General features: G+C 51.2%; 1 protein-coding gene across 1 annotated transcript in view; it reads right to left on the minus strand.

Moving 5' to 3' along the window:
• The window catches only part of LOC101999605 (CUB and sushi domain-containing protein 2), a 514,736-nt gene that overhangs the window by 116,412 nt on the left and 384,777 nt on the right, over positions 1 to 13,547 (minus strand). Inside the window, exons 20-22 of the mRNA XM_026782281.1 lie at positions 9,271 to 9,486; positions 7,969 to 8,157; positions 2,562 to 2,731 (exon numbers count right to left, since the gene is read on the minus strand). Coding sequence (XP_026638082.1) covers positions 2,562 to 2,731; positions 7,969 to 8,157; positions 9,271 to 9,486 — 575 coding nt within the window. The remainder of the gene's footprint in view (positions 1 to 2,561; positions 2,732 to 7,968; positions 8,158 to 9,270; positions 9,487 to 13,547) is intronic.

A 13,547-nucleotide genomic window follows, 5' to 3' on the forward strand; every position in this document is an offset into this window, starting at 1 on the left:
AGAGAGAGACAGAGAGAGACAGAGAGAGGGAGAGCGTGCAGGCTCCAGGGATGGGTCAGTGTACCAACTGTGCATAAACATGACCGTCTTTAGTGGCTCTTCCTTCCTTCTGCTTCCCAGAGTAAAGGCCTTTAGTTGTTCTGAATGTTCCTCATGCTAGTATTTCTCCAGCTGCTGAGAACAAAATCGTATTAGGATAAGCTGGTAAAGTTCCTTGGCTTAGGATGAAAATGACTAAATCTGGGTGATGTTTTCCATATAATCCATTTTATTACTGCAGTTCTTTAGGAGAGTCTCCACGTTCAACTGTTTATTACCCGCACACGAATACCCTTCAGATTATCAGCGACAGCCACTTAAGCACACACAAAGACATCCAAGACAGATGTCGCTCCGGCTCATAATAACTTCCTCTATCGTCTGAGTCCTGCCATTTCTTTCCCTAACAAGCTCACGTCCTTCAGCCTATTGACACTCAGAGGCCATTGTCACACCAAGGTGATGCTACCGCATGCTCAAGGCGTATGTAAGAACATGTGCACAAAGCATGCTGACACATGATGCAGGTCCAAGCAAGCAGATGTATCAGACCAGACACATAGGTTCGCATACATATGGAAACATATGTAAGAAAGTGTGCACACACACATCATGTATGCACACATTCATGCTACACACCCCAACCATGTACACAACATACATGCATATGCTCACACATACACTACACACATGTATGTACTCACACATATACCATACATATAACATACATACACATGAACTCATACATATACTATACATAAAATATGTACTCAGGCAAACAATATCTAGAAACACATATACACAGATACTACACACAACATGTACAAATGTGTAATTACACATATACCACACAATATGTACATACATACACTGTATATAACATGTACATGTGTGCTCATAACACACAACCGCAACATGTATACAATGCATATGTACATATATGCACACACTACACATGTGTACACAAATATACTATACACACATACAACACACACGCACTGTCTTAGTTAGAGTTTCTATTGCTATACTAAAACTCCTTGACCTAAAGGAACTCGGGGAGGATGTATTTCATTTCACAGGTCCACATTACAGTCCACCACGGAGGGAAGTCAGGATAGGAACTCAAGACAGGAATTTGGAGGCAGGAGCTCAAGAAGAAGCCATGGAGAAGTGTTATTTACTGGCCTGTTCTCCTTGGCCTGCTCAGTTTGCTTCTGAATACATGGTAGGACTATCTGTCCCCAAGAGGCAGTCTCCACAGTAAGCTAGGTCAACCCTCAGTTAAGAAAACGCCCCCATAGGCTTGCCTACAGATCGATGTTAAGGATACATTTTCTCGATTGTGGTTCTCTTTTCTCAGGTAACTCTAGTTGTGTCAAGTTGACAACCAAACAAAACAACAAAAAATAGGATACATATATGTATGCGCGTCTGTGCGTTCACGCGCGCACACACACATTCTATGAGCTCTTAATTGCTCAGATTTAAGATCACGGTCCATGCCTTTGTTTGAGTTTCTACTGCTATGAAGACACCATGACCACAGCAACTCTTATAAAGGAAAACATTTAACTGGGTGGCTTACAGTTTCAGAGGCTTAATCCACCATCATCATGGTAGGACGTAGCGGCCTGCAGGCAGATATGGTGCTGGAGAAGGAACTGAGATCTTACATCTTAACATGCAGGCAACAGGAAGTGGTCTGAGACAGTGGGCGTGGCTTGAGAACATACGAGACCTCAAAGCCTGCCCACAGGGACACACTTTCTCTAACGAGGCCACACCTACTCTAATAAAACCACACCTCCTAATAGTGCCACCCCCTATGAGCTTATGGGGGCCAACTACATTCAAATTACCACAGTCCACAATGGAAAATCTGCCCCACTGACTGCTCTAATTGAGTTCATCACTTTTTTGTAAAAACGTGTGTGTGTGTACTGAACGTGAACAAGTACACTTTTACATGTGTGAATCTGTGTCTGTGGTATAGCATATGTGCAAGTACATGCTTCACAGATGTGCATGTGTGTATGTGCTTGTGCATTTGTATACATGGGGTAGATATTAGGCATCTTCCCTCTGTAGCTTTTCCATTTACTTTTAGAGACAGGGTCTCTCACAGAACCTGGAAGTTACTGATTGGCCAGACCTGGAAGTTACTGATTGGCCAGACCGGCCAGTTAGAATTACAGCTGTGTCTACCATGCTGGGCTTTCACATGGGTGTGGGGGACCCGAACTTCTCATGCTTACACAGCAGACAATCTGCCAACTGAGCTATCTCCCACTGTTTTATCCCGCAGTGTTAACTCACATCTGTGAGAACAGAAGCAGACAGTTCCTCAGCAAATACGAAGGCCACCCCTCCCCCACTTCTGGTCTTTTCCCCAGGTGAGGCTATCCATCAGGACTCAGGTGGAAGGGGGAGGCTTGGCCACTGTCCCACAGAGAGAGAGATGGGAAAGTGGCTACACTTCGCACATGGTTGCCTACACAGGGTCTGCCATCAACTGTCATTACCTTGAGGAGGTCTCCTTCAGCGAGTTCAAATGCCTTGGCTTTAAGCTGAATCCCCTTCCCCGGCTGGGTCTGGATGGAGTAGATACATTCGTGATTGTTATTGTAGTTCACAGGAAAGTTGGGGGACAGCAAAGTGCCCTGAGTGCCCGTGACCGAATTCCCACACTCCGCTGGAACGACAATCATAATATCCACAGATTAACCCACTCACACGAAACGCTTCTCGCTCGGCATAACCTCACAGGGGCGACAAGGTTGCCTGGCTTCTCACCTGCCTGTCGTCTTTCTGTCTCCAGGATAGCCTATCAACAGCTCTAGCCTACCCACAATTCTGCCTGCTTTCTTCATCTTTCTTGCTCTGCTTATCCCTTCTCTAGAAATAGAAGATATACCACCGGAGGTCCTTCTCTTTTACTGTGCTAGTTTATAAAGCACGGGTCCCCCACACCTGTTTGCATGGTATCATAGCAACAGAAGGATGCTAGAGAAAGAGACAGCCATACCTAGGAAGAGGACACCTTTTAATACTCATAGATGGGAGCTAGGTAGGGATGGATCACGATTGCTAACCCTTGCACACAGAACACCGCAGCCACTTTACCAGGGTCATCCCAGCCAAGAGTCACAAATACCAGACCCAACGGGCAAGCACAAACTGTCTTTCCTAATGTAGACACAGGAGCCCACACTTAGCTGCTTGCACCTAGTGTCAATTCAGAACGAGGATGGGCTGGGAATTCTACCTCCTTGGGCCTCTGTTAGGGGCCTGGGGATCTGAGAAAGTTTGTGCAGAAGCTTTATCAAAACCCTGCTTCATTTGCCAGTCAATAAAACCACCCGCCTGCATCTGGAAACCTGTTTTCCTATCCTGCAGAAACGGTCTTTCTCAGGCCTGCGTTTATAGCAGGCATCACATTCTACTTGATTTGTTAATATTTCCATTTTCTCTGCTGTCTTATGATTCTTCGGGGGACTGTTCACAGCTCCATCTCGTCTACGCGTGGGCAGTGCCTGGCTAGCTCAGACTTGGTGGCAAGGCATGGCGAGGGACCCTGAGTGGGCTCTCTAGGATAACTGACTGTGGGACTCTCCTCACTAACTCCGTGTGTCGGGGCACCTGCCACATTGCTCTCTGCTTGCCTCTTCTCCTACCCAAACCTTGAGCTACATGAGGGCCAGGGCCATGCTCTTAGAAGCCGTACATTTCCAAGGCGCATACCTATAAGACAAATGTTTATCGAATACATAGATGCATGGAGGAATGTGCCCACACACCCATCTCAGTAGAGGCACGGGGCTAAAAATAGCCAGGTTCCAGAAGGGTGGAAACAGGAATCCAGATGGCAGCTCATTATGTGTCTGGACAGATGGGAGGTTTGGAGCATGTCTCTTCGGTGGTTGGTGGCATGTCTGCTTTCCCCGGCTGCTGCTCTGTGCCCTTACTCTTGGCTGGAAAGACCTTCGAGTCCACTAGGAGGCCATTAGCCAGCTCTAGTTGGCCTAAGCTGGGAGTGTGACACCCACAAGGCACAGGGAAGCCTTCAGAGCTGAGTCTTTGTCCCCAAAGTTTCTCTTAGTTCTTTGAAGGTGGTGGCTATGTCCCACTACCAAGTCTCTACTTCTCAATGGGCTCTGATCCCCTGGTCTCTCTTCTGTTCTCTGCTTTAGTTTCCCAAGACTTTCCACAGGATCTTCTTTGTTTGAATAGAAGGAGACAGGGTTCCTCAAGTGCCTGAAACTCAGTTGTTGAGCAAAGGGACAAAGTTTCAAATGAACGAGCCCAACAGGGATATAAAACTGAAGGGACAAAGTGGGGAGGAACCCAGGGACAGCAATGGCCGACAATCTCAGCAGGCAAATTTCTAGACTATGTATTTTCTGGGGACCCTCCGATGAGGGGGTGTGGCTTGGGGGCAGTGCAATGGCTGCGCAGAAAAGACTGTCTGTCAGCCGCAGTGCCCCACCGTCTCTGGACTTCACAGTCTTTCCCTCCGGCTAGGCAGAGGCATGAGGTGAGTGAGGCGGACAGACTTGGGAGGCAGAGAAGTGGTATCAGCTCTCTGAACCCTGGGCTCTTCCTCTGGATTGTAAGAGTCTCCTCCTGAGACTCGAGAACAGAGGTGTACAGGTCGACCTGTGAAACTGGTGAACACAGAGGGTGTGGCCAAGACCTTGGGCCTTTGCTCTGTAATTCTTCGTCTGGATTCTAACTTGTCTGCCTTCACCGAGTGTGGCACCCTGTCTGTTCTGGACTGTCAGGAATCTTATGGGAAGCTCATCGCTGCTCAGGCTCACAGTATTCTTATTGTTCCTAAAGCTCCTTGCCCTTTGCCCAGCTCACGACAGCTGGCTTCCTCAAACATGGCCTTTAGATTGCCTTCTGAACCCCAGCTTCCTGCACACCAGCTTTCTGTCCCACCTCTGGGCTAGTGAGACCCTCTGGTCTCCTCCACACACCAGCACATATGTAAGAAAGGATGCAGGACTGCTTGCCTCCTAGGTTGCCAGTCTCTACTGAGTCATCATGCCCTGACTCCCTGCCATAGCTTTGATTGGTTCTAGGTACCAGAGAAAGGACAAGAGAGGGAAGGGATGTGGCACTTGTTTCTGGGAGAGTTTCCAAAGAAGCAGGGGAGATGAGCAGATGCCACAGGAAGCCAAACACAGGCGTACATGGAAACAAACCAGTGCTCCGGAGAAACAAACAGGCACATGCCCAGAAGTGCCAGGGCTGATTCATACTTCTGTCGCCCCTGTCAGACGGGGTCTCGGGAAGGGCAAGGGCTGGATCCTATCCATCAGTCTGGGGCTCCTAAGGCAGAGGGTCAGGTCTTCTCCATCACTGTGGGTCTTCCGAGGACGGGACCACAGCTCATGTTGTAGCCTGGGGTCCCCTCCCGGGGTCAAGGCTGTCTCTTCCACATCAAATGCAGGAGCCCCAGAGGTCAGGGGCTGCCTCACCCTGTCACACCATGAAGTAGAGCTCAGGGCTGTTTACATCCTCCGTGGCTGGGAATGTTCCCGGTGGCACAGAGTGGGCTAAATCATCTAAGTGACACCTACAGGGAAGGTGGCAAGCGAGAGCACCCCCGCGGGTGGGCAGGCCCGCCATAACTCTGGCGGGAGTCTCTGCTGCAGGGCTGGCTGTAATTAGAGGTGATTATAATTGCTGCCATGTTATTAATGCCGTGTGGAACAGAAGACAAATGTAATAATGAAAATATTGTGTGATGTCATGAACAAACAGTAATTGGAATAATGAGTTAAGGATGAGTTGGTGTAAATGAGACCGGCGAGGCGGGAGCTTTGGGGGCCCGGAGAACCCCTTTGGAGGCAAAGTCTCTCCAAGCCCCTCACGGGGGGGGGGGGTGTTTCCAGATGTGAGGGCCACTGCTGGTGGTCAGGTCTGAACTGACCGTCCCCAGGGTGAGTTAGTTCTGTGGCAGTCTTTTGTCTGAATGCTCCCCCCTCTGAATTTGTAAAAGATTATCGACAAGGTAATGACAAGTCATTAATCCATAAAGGGAATGATAAAAATGTTATTGGCAAAGTGACAATTCCGCCGTTTCCCCCTGGCTTATGGAAACGATGCCACCTCATCTAGAACAGTCAGATGCGGTTATCTCCATTTAACAAATGAGGAAGTCAGGCAGAAGGGTCCGGTGGTGCTAATGGTTTGGTAATTGGCAGGGCAGAGACATGACCTTGATTTGTGTGCCTGCTCAGCAGGGCACAGCTCATCCCGACAGCCTGGTCAGCTGTTCTCTGCAGAGCCCTGGCCCCCGTGGAGTTGGCCAGGGAAGGGCTGATCGCATAGGCTTGTTCGCTTTTTGCTTTTCCTTTTCTTTCTTGTTTCTGTGTGCTTGTGCACTTGCGTGAGTATACGTGTGGAAGTCAGGTGACAATCAGCTCTACTGCCCACCTGGCTTTATTTTTGAGACAGAGTCTGATAAACCGGGAGCTGGCCAGGACAACAAGCTGGGTGGCCAGTCAGCCCTGGGGGTTCACTTGACTCTGCCTTCTCAGTGCTGGCTTCTAAGTGTGTGCCACCACACTTGACTTTTTTAGGTCGGTGCTGGGAATTGAACTCAGGTCCTCATGCTTGCAAGACAAGCACTTTACTGGCTGAGTTACCTCCCAGCCCTCTTCTGTCTTCTGGGTTTTTTTTTTCTTTTCCTTCTTCCCTTCCCTCCCTTTCTTCTCCTTCCTTCTTCCTCTCTCTCTGCCTCTCTTTCTCTCTCTCCTCCCACTTCACAGTTGAACTCTGGACCTCCTGTGTGCCAAGAAAGCTCTCTACCACTGGGCCATACTCCTCACACCTCAGGGGCTTTGAGGTGTGAGGTTCCAGGCTTACTAGATGCGGGGCTTCTTTGATCTGTTCCTTGTGTTTTCTGAGAGGTAGTGAGCACTTCACTAACTCACCTGTGTTCTACTCTCCCGTGCGCTGAGGGCATTGAGCAAACAGGGTGGGTCTCCAGCCTTATAAACCACCACTGTAGCAACTGTCCTAGGCTGTCACCAGGCATCCCACTCCCTCTGGGCCCAGAGCCCTGATTAACCTTCCTCAGAACTCTGGCAAGAATGTAGGCCAGCCTGGTGCCTATGCCCCGCCCACTCCCTTGTCCTCCTCGCCATCTCTGGTTCCTCTGCTACCTGCACCCAAATGACTTCCCAGGCAGCATCATGGCTGAGGCCTGGCCACTCTATCTCCTCACATCCAGCTCCTCCCTATCCCTGCTAGAACACACCTTACTAGGGGGCCCTTCCTGCCCGCCTTCTTTTAGACGCAGCCTCCTTCCGGCACTTCCTCTGCGCCTCCCCCCCCACCTCCTCTGCTGACTGCCTTTCCTCTGTGCTTCCCAATCCTGCTTCCTAGGTACATGTCTATGGGTTTCTGGCATGTTCCCCTCCGTGGGGATGGGGGTCCCTCTCTGTGCTCACTATTCACATCTCCAGGAGCTAGATGCTTTACAGGGGTGAACTAAATGCACCAGAACCGATCCCAGCTCCTGCCCTTCCCTCTCCCTGACTGGGTGGAGGGTCTTCCTAGGGATTTTCCCAAGAACAGACACCCCTATGCAGATGGACTGGGACTCCTTTTGGGCAAAGGCTATTCCTCTTCCGCTAGGCCCCCAACTACAGTGTTATGTAAGAGACATCCAAAAGTAGAGGCCTGTGCTAATGGCCGTGGGTGAGCAGACTGGAGCCTACTGGAACTGCTTGGCAAAGGCCAAGTCAGGCCAGAGAGCAGATTCCTCTGCATCTCACAGAGGTCTTTAGGCTACCCATCCAGCATCCCCCCCCTGCAGGTCAGTGTGGCTATGCTGATCCTCGAACCCAGGCCCATCAGCCTCCACCTCACACCACCCCATCAAGTGAAGCAGAATGAAAGCACGTGACCACCTACCAACACACCTTGGCAGAGGCGAGCTCCACAGGCGCCGTCTGCCCCCCAGGCACGTGATGCGGGCCGTGCCCTCCAGACGGTACCCGGGGAAGCAGGAGAAGGTCAGGGTGTCACCCACACCAAACTGTAAGCCCTTCCGGATGCTGTAGGCTGGGACCTCCGGCTCCTCACAGGGTTCCAGGTCATACTCTGCAAAGGAAGGCAGTGGGTGTGTCAGGCGCAAAGACAGCTGAGGACAGCAGCAGTGCCGGGGAAAGGACCAGAAATAATAACAGAGACTCTATAGCACGCTAGCCCTCAACAAGTGTGGGGAAGAATCATCCTGAGGGCTGAGGTCAAGAGAAAAATTTGGGAATCCTCACTACTGGGGCTCAGGGTTTTGGAGAACTGCTCCGTGGAAGACTTCTGGGGGTCCTCCCTCCCCTCCTTGTTCCTTGGGTTCCCTCTGAACCCTGAGATCTGGTGCTTTCTCTCCTGGCACTAACCAGCCTGACACAATCAGCGGTTTTCAGGGGGTCAGAGTCTGTGACTCTGCTTCAAGCAGCTTGCTCTAGGATCCTGACTCCAAATGGCTCTCTCGAAGTTTCCTCTGGGTGAGGCTGGCTTTGAGATCGATGGTAAGCACAGCAGGTGGTAACGATGGATCAAGGACCTGCATGATGTTTTTAAGTGACACCATGAAAGTGACTATCTCTCCATGCCCAGTGCTCTGTATAGTAGGGATGAGGGTCCAACTGGTCAGGCCTGCCCAGGCAGGTGACCTGGGGCTTCTGGGTAGAGAGCAGCAAAGGACTGAGCTGAGACACATCCTGTATTGCTAATGCAGGAGGCCTTTGAGTACCTCAGGATGACGGAACTGGGGACAGTGGCGACAGGAGCCAAGCCCTCTTCACTCTCCCTGAAGGCCAAGAAAGAGCCTTCTTTTCAGGATTCCCCAGTACATTAGTCTGCAATGAGCACCGGTGCTGATGCTAAACGAGACTGAAGACGTGGATACCCTACCTCCCAACTCTTTCCTTCTGTGATTGTCGGGGCTGTGGAACAGTAGAAGTGGATCGAGAGGAAAATGTAAAGTCGGGAGAGCAGGGGGGGCACCTAGGAAACCCTCACGTTCAGTGAGAGAATGAACCTACTAATCCCTGCTGAGACCACTCCTGGGAAGCCCTTCCTTGTGTTTAAGCTAAGTATCTCTGGCTGCAGTGTTGAGGTCTGTCATCCTGAGACTGGAGCGCTACACCGGGGAGGGGGTGGGGGGAGAATGGCCCCCTGGTTTCTTTCTCCCAGGACAGTCATGCTCATTACCTGAGAAGGTGATGTTGAATCCTTCATAGGACATGGAGAAATCAGAGATGAAGCGGACCTGGGCAGTGAAGTTGCCATAGAGCCCAGCGCTGATGGGTGCCGGGAGCCTCGAACCTGTCAGCTGCCTCAGGGGCTGTGTGAAGCTGCCGTTCTCAGTGATGAGGAGGTAATCATGGCCGCTCTCCAGGTGGAAGGTGTGGAAGGTAAAGAACACGCCTGCAGAGAGAGCAGAGGTCCAGGCTGGCATGGGCAGGTGGCTAGAGACAGCCAGGGACAGCCACGGCTATCTCCGATATGGCCCCACAGCCGTTCACTGTGGCTTTAGGGAATCTGTACCATGGGTGGAGATCCAGTGTGTTACACAAAGGGCTGCCGTCAGAGGGATGGGTGCTGGACTGAGTGCAGACCAGCCTGCTATGGGTGCCTGGACAACAGTCTACAGCAGAAGGAGGGGCTAGGGAGATGGCTCAGTCAGTCAGATGCTTGCTGTGAGGGCCTGAGTTCTATCCCCAGAACCCATGTAAACAAGTGTGTGTGTGTGTGTGTGTGTGTGTGTGTGTGTGTGTGTGTGTGTGTGCTTGTTAATCCCACAGCCCCACAGCTGGGGAGGCAGAGACAGGCTGATCCCTGACGTTCACCCGACAACCAGCTTTATCCCCACCTGTGAAGACCAGGCCAGTGAGAGATCCTGTCTCCAAAATCATGATGGACGGCTCTGAGGAACCACGCCAGAGCGGTCCTCTGGCCTCCACACACACGTGTGCCAGAGTTCAAACACACACTCACAGAAGCATGCACTCGTAGTGAGTAATTGATTAAAAAATGTAGCAGGAAGATAGGCGTGTGGGACAACTTTGCAAAGAATTCAACCTGAGCTGAATCTTGGCAGGATGCACAGCCACTCAGCAGATTAAGATAAGGATTGTCCCGGTAGGGGACCAGCCTATCTCTGGGGACAGTGCAGCTGTGATGTCCAGAATTTCATGAGCAGCATGACAGTTGAGAATATTTAGGGAGAAGCACCTGGACCTAAAGCTGGGGACAGACCTGGCACTTCCCTGGAGCCAACAAGAGAGCTGTCCCCTCCCAGCACAGGTCAGTCTTTGGTTATAGTAAGATGGTGGTCATGAGAAGGACGGAGCTGGAGGAGAAGGGGCAGAGAACTCAGTACAATGATGGCTGCTCGCGCCGGACCAGAGGTGGGGCTTGACACCAGGCGCAGGAGCAGGAGGTGGTCAGGTCAGGGATGCCAGGCAGGTGGGCTGGCAGCAAGGGCAGGCATGATGCAAAAAGAGGCAAAGAGGTGGCTGGGAGTGCTTCAGCCTGAAGACACGCAGCTGCCACAGACAGCAGAACAGTGGCTCTGGTGCTAACCCATCCTGGGCAGCATCGAGGCTTCGAGGGAGCAGCTAGAGAAAGATTCGGGAGTTTGGGACTCGGGTGGGATGTCACTGGATCTGAGAGTCACCAGCAGAAGGTGGCATTTGAAGCTGTCAGTGTGGACGAGTGTGCTTAGGACAGTTTGCAGCATCAGAGAAGGGGCAGTGGAAGCTGAGAAGTGACCTGAGATAGACGAGGGGCAGAGGCAGCAAGGAGAACTGGAACAGGGAAGCGGGGGACGTGAGAACCATTGGAGAACAGTGGAGATGTGGCTGCATCACTTTGCATAAGGACATATGTCCATGGCGCCTACAAGTGTTAGAATGCAGGAGGGAGGTTAAAAGTGTAAGGCAAAAGTAGAAGCGACAATATTTCTTCACTGAGTTCTAAGTCCCTGGTGCCACTATTATTTTTTTTTTTTCTGTTTCGCTTGCTCTGAGGCCAGCACTTAGCAGCTGGAAGCGAAGCTGTAGAAATGGATCTGCCAGTTACCCTAAAATGTACATGCGATCTGCTCCCTCTCCATCCATTTTATATCCGGGGAAAACAAGGCACAGACAGCTGAAGTCATTTCTCCAAGGTCCTTCTCATAGAGAGCAGAGCTGAAGCCAGGCGGCCTGACTGCCGAGGCAATTCTGTCCTCCTCCCTCCCACTCCAGGATGCAGCCTCTCAGGCTGAGGAAGAGAGTAGGTGGCCGATGGAGGGTGGGGAGGAAGCTGATGGAACAGAAGGATATTAACAACCAGCGCAGCTCTTGAGTTTGTGTGGGTCTATGCATCAGCATCTGTGCGAGCCAGGACATTCAAGGGCCATGTAGTGTGACAAGGACAGGGCCCATTTGCTACTGCATGTGGGCTATGGACCTGCATTATGTCATCACCTATAGGCCTACTGAGAGCCACCTCTGCACGTTCACCGTCACAGACGCACTTTTGGTAAAATGATGGAAGGATCAAAGCACCTAAGGTTTTAAAACATTTTAAAAGGTTTCCATGTTCTCACCTCCCTGTGGAGAGGAAGAAACTGGGGTTCCCCAAGTATCGATGAGAGCTGGGGAGACAGAAATCACAGAGGTGGTGGAGCTAGGGTGACGGTTTGTAAATACTTCATGTGGAGGTAACCAATGCGCACCCAAGTACCGATATATCCAAGGATACGGGTCCTGCGTCCCTACCAAGCATTGGGCTTGGTGCCTAGTGCTGAGAAAGATCTAGCTTAGTGAAGAAAAGAGCAGCAGTGGGTAATCTCAGTGGGGCGGGAGCGGGTGTGGGTGGGTTTGAACAACTGTGCCTAGGGGCCTTCATGAAAAGCCCGGAGGGACTCACCAGAGAGGGTAGGTACGGCCCTCAGCAAACAGGTCTGAGCATGAGTGAAGAGAACATGTGGGTCAGACACAGTAACCAGCAGAAACAAGTGGATGAGACGCGGGCCTGGCCCTTCTCCTCCAGCGCGCAAACACAGCCTCTCCCAGGGAGTAAACATTTGGCTGGGAATCTAAGGATGAGCAAGTTCAGCTGAAAGCTTCAGGTTCCCCAGCTGTGCTGATTGCTTGGGGACTTTTTGGCCAAGATTGTCATAGAGATAGGCTTTGCTCTAGTCGGAGTTTGAATCCTATTTGGCGTGACAGATGCATACAGTAGCGTAAGCTATTGCACAGGGCAGAAATCACAGGTAGCCAAAGCTGCCTGGGTCCCTCCCTCTGCAGGCTCCTTCCCTCAGCTGCCCTGGGTGAGTGGCAGACTCTCCCAGGGGGCAGTTAGTCCTCAGGGTGAGGCACAGCTGGAAGAGCCACACAGCTAAGCTTCCGTTGGGCACACAGCAGGGACCCAGCAGGTGATCTGGCCTCCAGGTCCCCAGGGGACCTTATAGGTTAGGAGAAGCCTTTCCTGGTGTGGCATGAGGACAGGGACTAGTGGCTAAAATGCCAAGATTAACACATCAAAGAAGCCCATTTGCCAAGGGAGCCTGGAAGTCCTTCCTCACCTTGAAGTGGGCTTCACAGAACAGAGCAGTGTGTGTGTGTGTGTGTGTGTGTGTGTGTGTGTGTGTGTGTGTGTGTGGTGTGTGGTGTGGTGTGGTGTGGTTGGTACAGACGGGGGCGGGTGGTGGTGGTACAGGTACTAGAAAACTATAAGGGGCTCTCTGTATAATGTAGCCTGATACTTTGGGGACTTTGGGGATGTTTTTCTCAGTCCACTTCCATTCTTGGAAGCGCTTTTCCCTTCTTGGTAAGCTGTTCTGTTTCTATTTCTAGCCAAGTGTCCCGGGACAATCCTTTGTCCTGGGGCACAAGAGCCTTGGGCACAAAAGCAGGCAAATCTGTGCCCTGTGACCTCAGACCATAGTCCTAGGCCTGCTCTTGGACACACACTCTGGGCTTCCTCGATGCTTCTGAGCTCCATGCCTAGAAGGCACAACTTCCTCTCCATCTCCCCTCCTCCGGGTGGCTGTCTGGATTTGCCTCTTGCCTGTCCATGAAATTTAATGAAATAGTCCTCAAGCTTCCAAGACTGCCTTTAAATTCTTTTATTAATGGTATTAAGGACCCCAAAGAAGGAATGCCATTTTCCCAGTAACATTGAAGTCTCTTCAAGGTCACATTCTAAGGACCCCCTGCAATGCTAATTCCCTTCACCACCCACTCCTGTGTAACCTAAAGACGTACTGTACTTCTCCCTTTGACTATGGCACTATTGAGGTAGAGCACTCTGGGTGACTTTGATTTCATGCTGAGGAAATGTCATATGGGGAGAAGGAATGAGCTTGGGGTCTTGGTGTTAGCCAGAGCTGGGGCTTTTCTCCAGAAAGGAGACCTCACGCACGGTTCTGAGAACTGGTCATCTTGCAGGAGAGGCTGGAGCTGAGATAATGGTGATTGGTGAGACCAAACCTTACC

This window comes from Microtus ochrogaster, chromosome 10, assembly GCF_000317375.1.
Source record: "Microtus ochrogaster isolate Prairie Vole_2 chromosome 10, MicOch1.0, whole genome shotgun sequence".
Lineage (NCBI taxonomy): Eukaryota > Metazoa > Chordata > Mammalia > Rodentia > Cricetidae > Microtus > Microtus ochrogaster.